The sequence below is a fragment of the Vipera berus genome (assembly GCF_964194415.1).
Source record: "Vipera berus genome assembly, chromosome: 7".
NCBI classification, from domain to species: domain Eukaryota; kingdom Metazoa; phylum Chordata; class Lepidosauria; order Squamata; family Viperidae; genus Vipera; species Vipera berus.
In genome coordinates, this window is record NC_138209.1 from 176,614 (window position 1) to 190,251 (window position 13,638).

Here is a 13,638-nt window from a genome sequence, read left to right on the forward strand (position 1 = left end):
GCCATTTCCCCGCCCGAAGATGGGTCACGAGGGGGAGGAAAAGCAAGGAGGCGGAGGGCGGGGGAGGGTATCTCTCCTCTGCTCCCCATTCTGGTCCTTTGTTAGCGATCGGGCAAAACCGTTGGATGCCCGAGGCCCGCCAACCCCACTGAGCGGTTCTCCCCCCTTCGATCAAGGCGTCTCGCCTGACCACCTCGGGCACAGCAGACCAAAAATTCCCCCAAGTTCCCGCCATTCCCGCTCCACAGCAGGTGAAGCTTGGCCGTGGCGGCGGGCTTTGTCCGTGCAGGAAAGTTGTTATCTGTGCGGCACTCTCCCCCCACCCGCAATGTGGTGGCGGCGCCGGCCTCCGCCCGTCTCTAATCGCTCGTGAAAACGGCCCATCTATTACTGCGCGCGGGGATTAAAGGCTCCGGCCTGGAGAGACCAGGCAAAGTGACAGCTGCGTTTAACCTTTCCGCCGCCGGCCTGGAACAAACATCTGGGGGTGGGGGTAGGACGAGAAATCCCTACTCGTATCCGAGGCTAGAGGTAAAGCCTGTATCGCGCTAGATCCCCGATCCAGGCCTGGTCGTCTGAGCGTGTCCGGATGATCTTTGGCCGAAACGCGCGGAGTCACCCTGTCCGCGTCGTGCCCAGGCGGGAATCTTCCTGGGTGGCGCTGAGATGGAGCCCCTTCCACGTTTTTCCGCTGCCAGGCGGTCCGAGGTCGCTGGAAAAAGCTTGTCTTCCTGCGGCCGGTACCGGCAGGCCTCACGAGGGAAACGCCCTGGCCCTTCGCACGTTTCTTGGCAGCTCCGGAGCAAAACTTCGAGGCGAGGTTCGTTTTCTAGTCCCCCCCCCCCTCGCGAAAGGCTCAGGGCGAAGCAAAGGGAGGAGGCGAGGCGAGCGGAGCGGCGAACCGTGCAGACAGCTCGAGGGACTCTGAGACGGGAACGCTGCCGTGGCTGGGCGTCGAGGAAAGCGGCTGCCTTGAACGTCGGTGCGCGGCATTTGGGCTGGAGCGTAGCGGTTTAGCTGCGAGGGACCGAGGCCGCCGCAGTCCTCTTGCTCTTTCTCCCCGGGCCCAGAGCGAGCGCCTCGGCGTTCGGGACCTCTCCCGGTCTCCGCACTTCTGAGCAGAGTGGCGTCTGCGCTTGTGGGACAGAGAGCAGAGCAGCAGGCTGGCGCCCAGTCCCCTCACGTGCAGACGTTAGGCCGCAACCCGGAGAGCCTCGGTGTGTCCTGCAAATGCTAGAGGGGAAAAATCGGACGAAACCCGAAGCCGATGCCTGACTAGCATTTCTAGTCTGGAAATCGTAGAAGACAAGGTACAACTAGCACGTGCGTTTTCCACTCTTCCATTCCGGTCATCGCAGCCGTGACAGCATCTGCGGAGTTTTCGGTCTTTGTGGAAGACTCCCCAAGAGGGGCCCGCCCCTCCCGCCGTCTCCCGCGCCGACCCCGTTTCTGGTTCCCAGGGAGCAGAGCCTTTTCCAGAAGAGGGAGGCGAGGAGGGGGGCAGAGGGGATGAAGGGGGTCTGGTGGACCTGCCGGTCTGTTTGCTCTCCGGCGGACTCTCGACTGCGCCCTTACAAATAGAAGCTACGGAGTGTGTGTCTGTGTGTGTGGGGGCGGGGAACTGGGAAAAATGTGGCTGGCCGGTGGTCATTGCCCCGAGCCGGTCTTGCCCTGTTCTGGTGTGGGCCAGCAGCTCAAGGCGGGCTACACGGGAACAAGGCAATCCAGCTTCCATGCGGGGGGGAGGGGCCTATGGGGAAAGGGCGCCTGCGTTTCTTACTTGCCCGCTTCTCCCTAGCAAGGGCCGCCTCTCCCGCCCCGAGCTAGCGGCCCAAGCTCTATTTGCCCGAAGGGCAGGAAGGGAGGGCGCGTCTGGTCTGGAGAGGGCCTGGCTAGGGGCCTGCGGGCTTGCGTAAAATTTTCCGCCGGCTGCCCTGCTCCCGCCCGGCGGTTCTCCAGCCTGCCAGAGCCCTACCTTCCCCACTGCCGGAAAAAGCGGCCTCACCGCAGCTGGCCGGGGAGGGCACCGGCAAGGAAAGAGGTTTACAAGCTTGCGGGATCATGGAGCTATTTGTCTGAGGTTTTTACGGCCTGCCGGGACAGTGAAATCCAAAACCTGCCCAAGAATCCTGGGCTGCGGGTCTTAATCACTCCCAGACGCGGCGCTTTTATGGGCCATTTAGAGCGAGGGAGCCCATAAAACTGCAGGCAAGCAAGAGCCTGGGGGGGGGAGGAACACCGGGGTGCCGCCTCCGGTGGGATGGGGGCACCCCAAGAGGCCCCTTTCTCGGGGAGGCACGCCTGGCCTCACCACCGAAGAGCTCCGGAACCGCCCAGCCGGCCCTCAGCTCAGCCTCCTTCAGGCAGGCGGCCGCGGGGGACTTTGAAAAGCTCTTTATGGCGAAGGGGGGGGGGGACTGGCGTTTTATGACTCCCCGTTACTGGGAGATTGCACGTCTGCCTTGCATTAGCAGCGCCGGGAGGGGGGAAGGGCTGAGCGCCCAGCTGGGCCACAGGCGGCGAGGCGACCCAGGCAAGGAGGCCCTCATCCACGCGAACCGGAGCCCGGGGCGCCGGCCGAGTCCTTGGCTAGGCCCTAAAGGAGCGCAAGAGCGGTTCTTCCGAAAGGCGGCAAGGAAGAGAAGGCGCGAGGTCCCCGAACGGGCAGCGCAAGGAGAAAGGCGAAAAGGCGCTCCAGGCTGGGTGAAAAAAATCAGCAGGGCGCAGACAGATGTGCGGCCTGGCTCCTCTCCACAGCGCGCCCGGCGCCGCCAGAACAAGCGCTGAGGTTCCGGTGAGAGGCGAATGGACGGAGCCTGCGAGGGAAGGAGCGGTGACGCGGGGTCTGCAACGGGACCCTCTGAAACGGCCTCAGAAGAAAAACCGCAGCGCGGCTAAAAATAGCAAGCGTTAAACAAGCGGGGAGGGGGAGGCAAGAACTGACCCCGGGGCAACAAACGGAGTCCTGGGGGCCGCCCGGGAAGTCTGCAGCCAGAGCGGCGCTTCCCTCTGCTTCACTCCCGCACCGAGGCCAAGGGAAGCGTTGGGAACTGAACGGATCCCTCCGACGCTAAGCGGCTCCTTTGTAAGGCCGGGCGATAGGCAGGGCCGGCGGGCTGTAACAGCGGCGGGCCCCTCCCGATCCCTCCGGCGAAGAAAGGGGTGGGGAGAAAGGGGCTTCGCCGCCGCAGGCTAAGGACATTGGGGATGGCCTCTGCTTCCCCAGCAGAGCTAAAGACGCGGGTCGGGCGGGGACTCCAGCTGCCAAGGCTCAGGGGCTTCTTCCTGGAACTCGGCGCTGGCCTCGCCGGGGGAACTGCGGTCGCTGAGAGACCCGGAGAAGGTAGCCCGTTCCCTGGAAGGGTGGGAGGGAGAGAGGAGCTGCCCGATCCGTGGGCTCTCGCGGGACTGCCCGGATAAGCAGAGTCCGCGTGGAAAGCGCTACCTGGACGGCTGAAGGGGTCTAGGACGCACCCCAATGCAGCTTGGGACCGCCAGGCCCGGGGCGCCAGAGCTGAGCAGAGGGTATTCCGGGACGGCCTGCAAGCTGCGGGAAAGCGACGAGGCGGTGGTGCCTTCGCCCAGTCGGTCTGAGAAGCGGGGATCCCCTTCCCTTCCCGCCCCCGTTCCCCCCACACCTCCCCCCTCAGACTCAGGAACTTTGCTAGCACTTCGCAGCTGGCTCCTCCTACGCCGTGCCCAGCCGATGGCCCAGCCTGTGCGCCTTTAAGGCTGGAGCGCCCGAGCGGGCTTGGTTGCGACTGTACGGGCTTCCCAACCGCGAGAGGCGCAGGAGACCCGACGGGCGCCCCCCCCCCCCGCCCCGTGCCACAACAGACGCGAGCCAGAAGGGAGATGGGCGGGGGGCATTGTGCCACTCTGAACGCCTAGGCCGGGGTCGAGGGCCGATCAGCACCATCCAGTGCGTGCCGGGTTTCTTGGGGCCCGAGGGCGGCCTCGCAATGACCCGCAGGGGGTGCTGAATCCTTGCCCGGCCGGGTCTGGCGCTTGGGACAAGCCGGGGCCTGTCCTCCCCCTTCCCTCCCTCCCTCCCCCGGCAATGACATCGGCGAAGGAAGGGAAGGCGGTTCCCGCGCTGCCACAGCCGGGCGCAGCAGAAGAGAGGCGCCGGAGCCCCCTGGACCACCTCCCGCCCCCCGCCAATTCCAGCAAACCTCTCACCCCCTTCAGCATCGAAGACATTCTCAGCAAACCTTCCGGCCACAAAGCTCCTGCCGCCCGCCTGCTAGAAAAGGTTGCATGCTCGGCTGGACCCCCGCGGAACGGCGTGCCCGCCCACGACTCTCCACTCTGCGCCCTGGAGGAACTGGCTAGCAAGACGTTCAAGGGGCTGGAACTCAACGTGCTTCAGGCGGCCGAAGGTAAGGGCCGGTTGACAGAGGGAAGGGGGGTGGCCAGAGCTGGAGTGGGTCAGGCTGCTAGCCCCGCTCCCTGCTCGCTCTGTGGGAACCCGGCGGTGGCTTGCTGCAAAGAGGCTGGTGGGCCTGAAAGAAACAGGGCTGCTTCCGCCTTACAGTGTTCTGGAAGGCCCCATCGCGGTGGCGCTCGGTGTAGAGAAGAAGCGTCGGGTGTTCGCCCGTCGCCCCACTAGTGATTTCTGGCCGCGGAATTTCTCCCCACCCACCCTCGCCCCCATCCACACAAACAACACGGGTGGCGCCTTCGCTCCCGCTAAGGCCAGTCAGTAGCCCGCGGATTTCCTCGGGCCGGTCTTCGGACCTGCTGGCTCGGGTGAACCTTCGAAGTCCCGCCTGCTCCGCGCTGAGCCCCGACGGCATTCCGCTCCAGACTTCCCAGCGGAGCTCCACGGACGGGCGAGCCGAGAGCGCTGTGGCGATTGTCTCCGGAGCGTCCTACCGGGCGGTTTCCTCCGCTTCTGCTGGGCGACCAGAAACAGGCCGAGTCGCCTTAAGGTCGGTCCAGTTTCAGCGGGAATATCCGGGAATCCGAGCGGCCGAGCGGGAATGCAACTCCTCCGCTCCTATTGAGGCTGGTCTCCTTGCTCCCCACAGCCACCCGCTTCCCGACCCTCCGCCCGGCGTCGTCAGGGCCCCCTTTGTTCGTCCCCACAGCCGCCCCGCTTGGATCCTGCCGGGCCTCTGCTTGGAGGCCTATGGGTAGCCATCCACGCCCGGCTGAAATCCGGCCGGGATCAACCGGTCCTTCCCGCTCCGTGGGAAACTGTTAGCCAGAATCATCATTCGCTGTTTATAATCTTTTTGTCTCCCAAAACAATTTCCCACCTGAATCGCAATTTTAAAATTGTTTTATTTAAATCATCTATGCTGGTTTATGACTGTAATAAAAAACGTTGATTTCATTTAAAATCACCCTCGGAATTATTTCAATAATAAATAACATTTCGTATTTTAATTTAACAATAAATAATAATTCAGAACTTTCGGAAATGGCCAACATACAATTAAAATTAATAAAACGAAATAACTAATTAACAGCAGCAGCTGCGGTGGCGTTCCCACATTTGTTCGGGCGGTCAGATTGGGAGAGATTGATCCCTGCAAAATCTTCTTCCCAAAATAAGGAGGAAATTGCAAAGACAATCGGCAGCTGGATGAGAGTTTGTTTCAGCCATAACTTTAACTATAAAAATGATAACCGTAATAATGAGATATTACAGACGTACTACTATTATAGTTATTTTTATCACATGGTTTTGCACCAATGCAGTCAACTCTACAAATTTTTATTATCGTCTTATTTTATTCTATATTAAAATATAATACACAAATACATCTAATCCTAAGAATTTATAATAAATCATTAAATTATATTCACTTACATTATTTATCTTAACTTGTTTCCCCTTATTGTACCGGAACTTTGCAGCCTTTTCAAGAAACCCTTAATTCCGTACTAAATGAAGGGCTATTTTGCACCCCTTTTCTTCCCTATTCTGCTTTTATAATTATTTAGCCTTTGGCTATTTTTCCAAAAGTGCAAATGGAAAAATGCCTCCCAAATTAATTCCTGCGCTCAATTTTTGGGGGGTTTAAAAAGGGGCAGACAAAGTCGGCTGGTTTGCGCTTCTTTTCTTCAGTCAATCAAATCAGTCATTGCTTTAAATTCAAGCCTATTGTAAAGATCTTTGTTTTTCATTAATTCATTTTCATTTCATTAATTCATTTTCATTAATTCTACTGAAACGTAGCCTTGGGCTGTGTTTTTGCATTGATTCTACCTAGAAATGGCTAGAAACTAGAAGGAATAAAAACTCTTAGCTGGGAATCCAGCATTTCGGACAGGGGTCAGTCAGGAGGTTGAGAAAAACTCGGCGGGAGAGGTCAGCGCTCCTCCTTTACACCCAGAACAAGTGCGGCATTCGCAAAACATTCGCTGCAGGTCAGTCTGAATCCTGCTTTGAGATTTTGGAGAGCGTTTTGTCATATTCTAGAATCAATTTCTCTAGGCGCCCTTAACACACCCAGGACAGGTTTAACCCCTGCCCACCCCTAACCCCGCACTCCGGCCAGCCCCCCTTTTTCTGCCCCTCCCGCTGGAGGATCGGGTTCCCAGTGCCAGGTAGCATCGGGGGCGGAGGGACCCTGCCAAGCTGGGAGGCCCGGGACGGCTGTGATCCCTTCCGCCTGAAAGGCGAGAGAGATCAGTGGGTAGATTCAAGGGATTCTCGCCGGGTCCGCTTCCGAAGCGGCTGCTGACTGCGAGGAACACCGGTGCCTGGCGGGGTTTTCACCCGAGTCCTTCCAGCCCCTTCCAGGAAGGGGAGGCTGCAATGAAAACATGCAATCCAGGGCGCCCGAGAGCTCCTCCGTCCCCGATCCAAAGGCGAGTGGTGGGGTCTATCCTTCTTTCACTGGCCTTACCGGTTCGCACCCGGCCCGGGAGGGGGGGAGAAAGGGGGGGGGCTTTTTTGCGCTCCCGAAGAAGGGTTTCATTTGGAAACGGGAGACAATTGTAGCCTCCGGTGGGGGGGGGGGTGTTCCGGAGGGGCGTTCGAGGGACCTTCCCCTTTCTCCTGACGCCCAGGGGCCTCCACAGGAGGTTCGGCAGGGGTGCTGTGAGGTGCTTTTTCCTTGCTGCCCAGGTGCCCCCCCCCACAGTTACGTACGCAGCAGAAGGGGGACTCTCGCTCTGGGAGACGATGACCACAAGGGCCCGGGGGCTCAGCAGGAGGAGGAGGAGGAGCAGCTGGTCTAGGCTCTCCTGTGCCCTTCTGAGCCCCCCGCTCTGCTTGCCAAGGCCCTGGCACGACCGAGAGCGCGGGCAGAGCATGCCCTGGCTCAGAAGGTGGGCCAGCCAAGCGGGCCATGTAGCCTGACGCAACCGCGGCCCCTTCTTGCCTTTCCTGCAGGCCGGGACCCGCTGGGCGCCTTCGGGCCGCGCCCTCCGTCCAAAAAGCGGCGCAAGTCGCGCACGGCCTTCACCAACCACCAGATCTACGAGCTGGAGAAGCGCTTCCTCTACCAGAAGTATCTCTCTCCCGCCGACCGAGACCACATCGCAGCGCAGCTGGGCCTGAGCAACGCGCAGGTGATCACCTGGTTCCAGAACCGCCGCGCCAAACTGAAGCGAGACCTGGAGGAGATGAAGGCCGACGTGGAGTCGCTCAAGAAGTTGCACCCCGCCGCCCTGGAGAAGCTGGCCAGCATGCCCGAGCTGGAGACTCCGGGCGTCTCCGGACCTGCCCGAGCCCGCGGGGGCAGCCTCTGCCGCGCGTCGCCCCCGCTCTCGCCCAGCGCCTCACGACACACCTCGGACGCTTTCTCCGACGGCGAGGAAGACGAGGAGGAGGAGGAAGAGATCGACGTGGGAGACTGAGGGCCGGTGAGGGGGCGACCCGGGAGGGAGAATTCTCCCCTCCAGCCGCCGCCTCCCGCCGCCCTGCCTCTGGATAGCAAGGCCGCTTGAGGAGGAGTCCAAGACTGGGCTATGGGGCCTTTCCTGTCGCCCTGCCTCCTCCGGACAGCATCACCCTCTCCTGGTTTCCCGCAGCCCCGCTCCCTCCCCCGCCACGCACCGCACCTTAAGCGCTCTCCCGGTTCCTGATCCGCAATTCCGCCTGTGCTGGACGATCGCCAGGCCCCCTCCCCTCATCCTTCTCTCCCGCTCTTCTCCTCGCCCCCTTTTTCAATGGAGGGGAAGTTTCGGTGCAATTTTTAAAAGTTTAATTTTATTATTGTTGTTATTGTTATTATTTTTGCAGCGCCCCATTGTCCATAAGCCTCGGCTGTTTTGTCTCTCTGTGAGTTCGTGTCCTTCCTTGGGTGAGGCGCCACCGGAGCACCTGCGGAGCAGGAGAGCCGGTAACACGGAGCAGACGGCGGGGCGAGCTAGAGTAGCCGTTCCCGCCCTCTCGGAGCCGCGGTGGGGCGAAGGAGCCGGCTCTTGAGAGATCCGAGGCCGGCATCGCCGGGCCTGCAACCCGGCCTACCGAGCCCGCCCGGAGTCCCCTACGGGAACGGATGGCAACCCGGCCTTCTGCGCCTCCGCCGCCGCCCAGCTCATATCTCGGTCGCCTGTGTTTGTACATATTTGGAATAAAGGGACACATTTGACGCCAAACCTGCTTCCAGCATTTTTGTGCTGACGGTGGGGGGAGCCGTGGGGGAAGCCGAAAGGCTAGTTAAAGTTGAGATGCTGCAAGAGTCGAAGAAACGGCCGAGGCCAGAACAACGCCGTGGGTGAGTGGCCAGGAGATCGGGGCCCGACTCTTCCTCGGGGTTGGGTAGAGGAAAGGTCTGGACCCTCCGCTGGCTCAGCTGGAGGGGCTCAAAGCCCACGAAGAAAAGATCTTGGGGGTCTTCGCGATCTCAGAGTTGGCCTGGATCCGGGCTGGGGGTTTGCAGGCAGAAAGCCGTTCCGAAATGAAGCAGCCTCGCAGGACACCAAACGACGGGTGGGGGGCTTGGAAAACGGGGGGGGGCTCCCTAATGAAGAAAAATGGAGCCGAGCCGAGGCCCCGACGGCGGGCGGGGCTCCTCTCCCTCCCCTCCCCGCCATCGCCCAGAACAATTCAATTAGCCGCCGAGAGCCGGCTCTGCCATCTGCTCGGCGCGGGCGAAACAGAGCAGCCCTGCCCCACCGAGGGACGGAGGAGGTAGGGAGCGACGACCCAAATTGCTGGCGGCTCCATTAGGACTCCCCCAGGAGAGACGGGATCGTGGACTAGAGGCTCGGCAACCTGGGGCGCCCCAAGCCGGGAGTCAGGCAGCCTCTGCCCTGGAACCTGCTCCGCGAAGGCAAGCCGGAAAGGGCTGCAGCTCTGCCCCACGTGTCCCTCTCCGTGGCTGAACCGCTAGGGACCCCGCGGCACTTCGGGACGGGGGACATTTGCCCGGGATCCTGGACGGGACGGGCTTTCGGCAGCAGGCAGGGAGGAGAAGCTGCGGCATCCGCGCTTGCGACCTGGCTGGCAGCCCCTCCCTTTCCCGCGGCGAGTTGCCCGAGGGGGTTGGCTGCAATCGAAGGGAACGCCTGGAGAGGAGGGCTGGAGGAACGCCGCAGCTGACTCGGAACCCAAGGCCGCCGCCCGCCTCGGTTCTTGATCGCCGTCGTCCCGAAACAGGAGGCCGAGCGGCGCAGAGAATCTCCCGGCCTTTCCGGGCAACCCTCCGCCAGAAGGACGAGGGCAGGCCCTGCGGAGGGCGGCTTTCAAACGCCGGATTTCCCCGAAGAAAAAGTCCGCCACAAGCAGCCTGGCGGAGCTCTTCTCGTCCGGGGAGAAGGAAGGCCGCGGGGGAACAAAGCGAGGGGGGGGGGCTTCCCTTCTTCCTGAAGGGCCGGGCCAACGGTTCGTTTCGCCTGCCCAGACACTCTATCCTAGCAGGGGGGTTGCAAGGCAAGCAGGCAGGCAAGGTCCTAGTTTGCTCAGTCTGGATCAGGAAAACCTGGAAACAGCAAAGCTGAATATTCTGAAATGATACGGCCAAGGGAAGCTGCCCGGTTTCTCACCCCGGAACTGCTGGGAGAGAAGCTGCACCAGCCAGTCACAAAGGGGGCCAGGGCTGCTCTCTTTTTCCGCAACTTCAGGCTTCCTGGAGACAGCGCATCACGAGCCCCGGGTCCTCCGGCCAGAAGGCTTCTTCCGGCTGCGGGGGGGGCCTCCTGGAGCAGGATCAGTGGCTGGGTCGAGGCCGTCCGGCGGTTATGACTGACCCAGAAGAAGCTGGAAGGACGGGACGGGGCAGCGGGGAGAGGCCACCTGCCAAAGAGCATAGCAGCTCAGGAGGGCAAGTGGGGAGGGGGGAGCCCTTCTGCAATAAGAAGGAGATGGATTTTCACAAATTCTCCGAGGGCGCAGCATAACTCCCCAGTCAGGGTGTTCCCTAACCTGGACACCTCACCAGGTCAGGAAACGGGTCTTGGACATCCTTGGAAGGGGGGGAGGCTCTTCTCAACCTGGATCCCTCAGACAGTGAGGTCCTAAGTCACGGAGGGGGGGAACTTCCTGGTGCCCAATGAGCAACTGACAATCGTGCAGCACTTCTAAAGCAGATCTTGTACAATCCTGGTCTATGCAGAGTCTGGTTAACTGGCTAAGGGTAACAACATTTTGCATGAGTCACCACTTCCGGTTGGCAACATCAGCTGGATACTTGGAGGGCACGATGACCAAATGGGCAGCTGGGTGAAAGTGGGCAAAACAGTCCTTTCCTCAGCTGCTGATCTGAGTGGCTGCAGAGAATGATGTGCCCAAATCCCGGGCCCTCCTTCCAGAAGGAGCCCACCCTGCCAGGACCACCTTTATGGAATTTCAAAGGAATTAACTCCTCCGATGGCATTGGACAGGAGCACCATTCCAAAACTCTGGAAACCTCTGCCGGCCAGTTGATACAGGTGTGGAAGAGCACCGGGACCAGGTGGGTCCTGAGGGACTGGATGCTCCCTGGACCCGGCCTGGCATTTTCTGGCACTATCAGCTCTCTTTCTTTTTTCCTCTGTTCTGTTGATGAGATTTGCTTTTACCTATGAAAAAACTATAACTTGTTTTAAAAAAGGATTGAATTGGAAAAATCATGAACTAAATACAATAAGAACATGCAAGTAACTATAACAGAGTTGGGAGGGGCCTCTTCTAGTCCAACCCGCTGCTCAAGCAGGAATCCATTCTGGACCAATGGCTGTTCAGTCTCTTCTTTAAAACCTCCAGTGTGGAGCATCCTCACCCTTGGGAGTGAAGCCCTTTCACTGATTGTTCTCACTGTCAGGAAATTTCTCCTTATTTCTAGATTGGTTCCATCTCTCTTTAATAAATGTCTATCCATTATTTCTTCTCCTGCCCACAGCTGCTTTGGAGAATGGGTTGTCCCTCTCTTCTCTGTGACAGCTCCTCAAATACTGGAAGCCTGCTAATCGTGTCACCCCCGCCTCTGATGAAAAAAGGTTGTCGGAATTGGAGGAAGGAAATCTCCCCATCAACAAAATCCTCCTGGGAAGGGACGTTGAAGGTCCTCTGGTTCATCCCCAGATGAAGGGTCTCCAAGCTTTGCCTGAAATCCTCTAGAGCAGGGGTCCTCAACCTTGGCAACTTTAAGACTTGTGGACTTCAATTCCCAGAATTCCTCAGCCAGCAAAGTTGCCAAGGCTGAGGAGGGCCCCTCCCCCTCGACCCAGGAGGCAGGCTGTTTGGCCGCTTAAGCGATCCGAGGTGGGGAAAGGCCTCTCCATCTGTTGAGTCTGGGTCCCGCTCAACCAGGCTCCCATCCACTGGTTCTTGCCCTACCTCTGCCTTGCAGTAGCTCTGAACACTGGAACGCTGCCGCCAGGATCCGGACCTCTCCCGGAGCTCCCGGGCAGAGGAAGGCGGGCCCACCGTTAGTGGAAAGGAGCGCCCTGCCGGCCCAGAGCCTCGGGAGGAAGGAGAGAAGCCTTCGCGAAGGCTCCTTCCAAAGGGGAGCCCTGCGCCACCCCCGACCAGGAGGGGCGAGCAGGGGAGCGAGCCGGACGGCCCCACCGATGCTCTCTTCTTCTCCGACCGCTTGAGGCTGTCGGGGACCCTGGGCACGGCGTGGCCCGCTCGAGGACCCGGCGCGAACACCCGCGGGAGCTGTCCGACTAAAGGAAAGCCCACCGCGCAGACCTTTAGCTGTGGCTGGGCCTCCCGGGAGGGAAGCCGCCCAAGGACGTTAACGCCCCCGGGGCACAAAGCTGACTGGCAGCCCGGAAGGCGAGCTGGCGGGGCGGAGCCCTCTGTCCGCGGCGGGTGGGCGAGACGCTCCGGCGGTGCCTCGCGTTCTGTTGCTCCGCTCCGCGCAGCGCCGCCGCTTTCTCCGACGGCCGGTGAGCCGGAGCCTTGGAAAGGCGCTCTCCGCAAGAGCCCTGGGCAGGGCGGGGTCAGCGCTGCCTTGAACGTCGGGCAACCGCCCGCCTCCCAGGGCTTCGCGGGCTGAGGCGCTGCCCCCGCTCAGGCCCGGAAAGGCGTCCGGCCAGCCATGCGGCAGCCGCTAAAGCGGCTGTGCCACGGGGAGGGGGGGAATCCAGCGCCCCCACCCAGACGGCTGCCTACCGAATCGCCCCGCGGCTCCCCTCTCAGCCCGGCTCCTTGTCCAATTTTCCGCTTGATTAGCTGCCTGGCTGCCTCCTGACACCCTCCGTTGTTGGTATTAATTTCCTCTAACTGGTGATTAATTACTCTTCTGGTGCCGCCTCCGTCATTTGCATCTTAATCCAATTCTCTGGATAGCCGGAGAGCGATAGGGCGGCTGGGTCTCCAGCTCCTTCACCTGGCGGGCCCCCCCCCACGACCCACCGCACTTGCCTCCACGAGGCACGTCCTCCTCCTCCTCCCTGCCCCTCCCTAAGCGGCGGGGGGGGGAGGGGGGCAGCAGAGGCAAGATGTCCCCCCTGCAGTGAAGCAGTAGATGCAATAGATAGAAGGCTGCCCCTCCCCCCTTTCGACGGGATCAGGCCCAACGCAGTTCCTCGTTGACCCTCCCTGTCCCTGACAAAGCCCCCCTGCAAGCCCACCCGAATGGGAGGAGCCTACTTGCCCGCCACAGCCCAGGCACTTACTGAGGGAATTGCCACCTAGGGAAGCCCCCCCCAGCTCGGCTGCCTCCTGAAAGGCCAGTTTTGCCCAACCCCAGAAATAGGTCCAGAGGCGGATGATGACCTGCCCAGGTTCCCCAAAGCGGCCAGCCTTGCGGCCCTTGGCTTTCCCATCCTTTCGGCCCCTCTCTCTAGCAAGGAAGGCGCCAAGGGTGACAGGACGGCAGCCTCCTAATTAATTTGAGGGGCTGCCACAGAGAGGGGGGGGGTTAGACCTATTGACACCAGGACAAGAAGTAACAGATGGAAACTAGAACTAGAATCCTATCTAGAACCAAGGAGAAATTTCCTGACGGTGAGCACAACTGACCAGTGGAACGACTTGCCTCCTCCGGACGCTGTGGGTGCTCCAACAGTGTGAATGGCAGAGGGCCTCCTGCTTGAGCAGGGGTTGGGCTAGAAGACCTCCGGGCTCCTTTCCAATTCTGTTGCAGAGTTACAGTTCCTGCTTCCTGGGCCAAAGCAGAGGAGTCACTTGACCCAGGCGGTCTGTGTGTTGCTGCTTGCGCATCTGCCTCTTGTCCTGCGCAGCTCCACCTAAGACCTCTCAGGAGGATTGCTTGGAGAGAGCATGAGGCTCTCTCTCTCCTG

The 13,638-nt window shown here is 60.5% G+C and overlaps 1 protein-coding gene across 1 annotated transcript; it reads left to right on the plus strand.

Annotated features, from left to right (window-relative positions):
* Positions 1 to 4,060: 4,060 nt before the first annotated feature.
* Positions 4,061 to 7,818, plus strand: LBX2 (ladybird homeobox 2; the record flags this gene model as incomplete). The annotated part of the gene is made up of 2 exons (XM_081332512.1): positions 4,061 to 4,382; positions 7,352 to 7,818. 2 exons carry the CDS (start codon positions 4,061 to 4,063, stop codon positions 7,816 to 7,818), a joined length of 789 nt encoding a protein of 262 aa, XP_081188638.1.
* Positions 7,819 to 13,638: the final 5,820 nt, after the last annotated feature.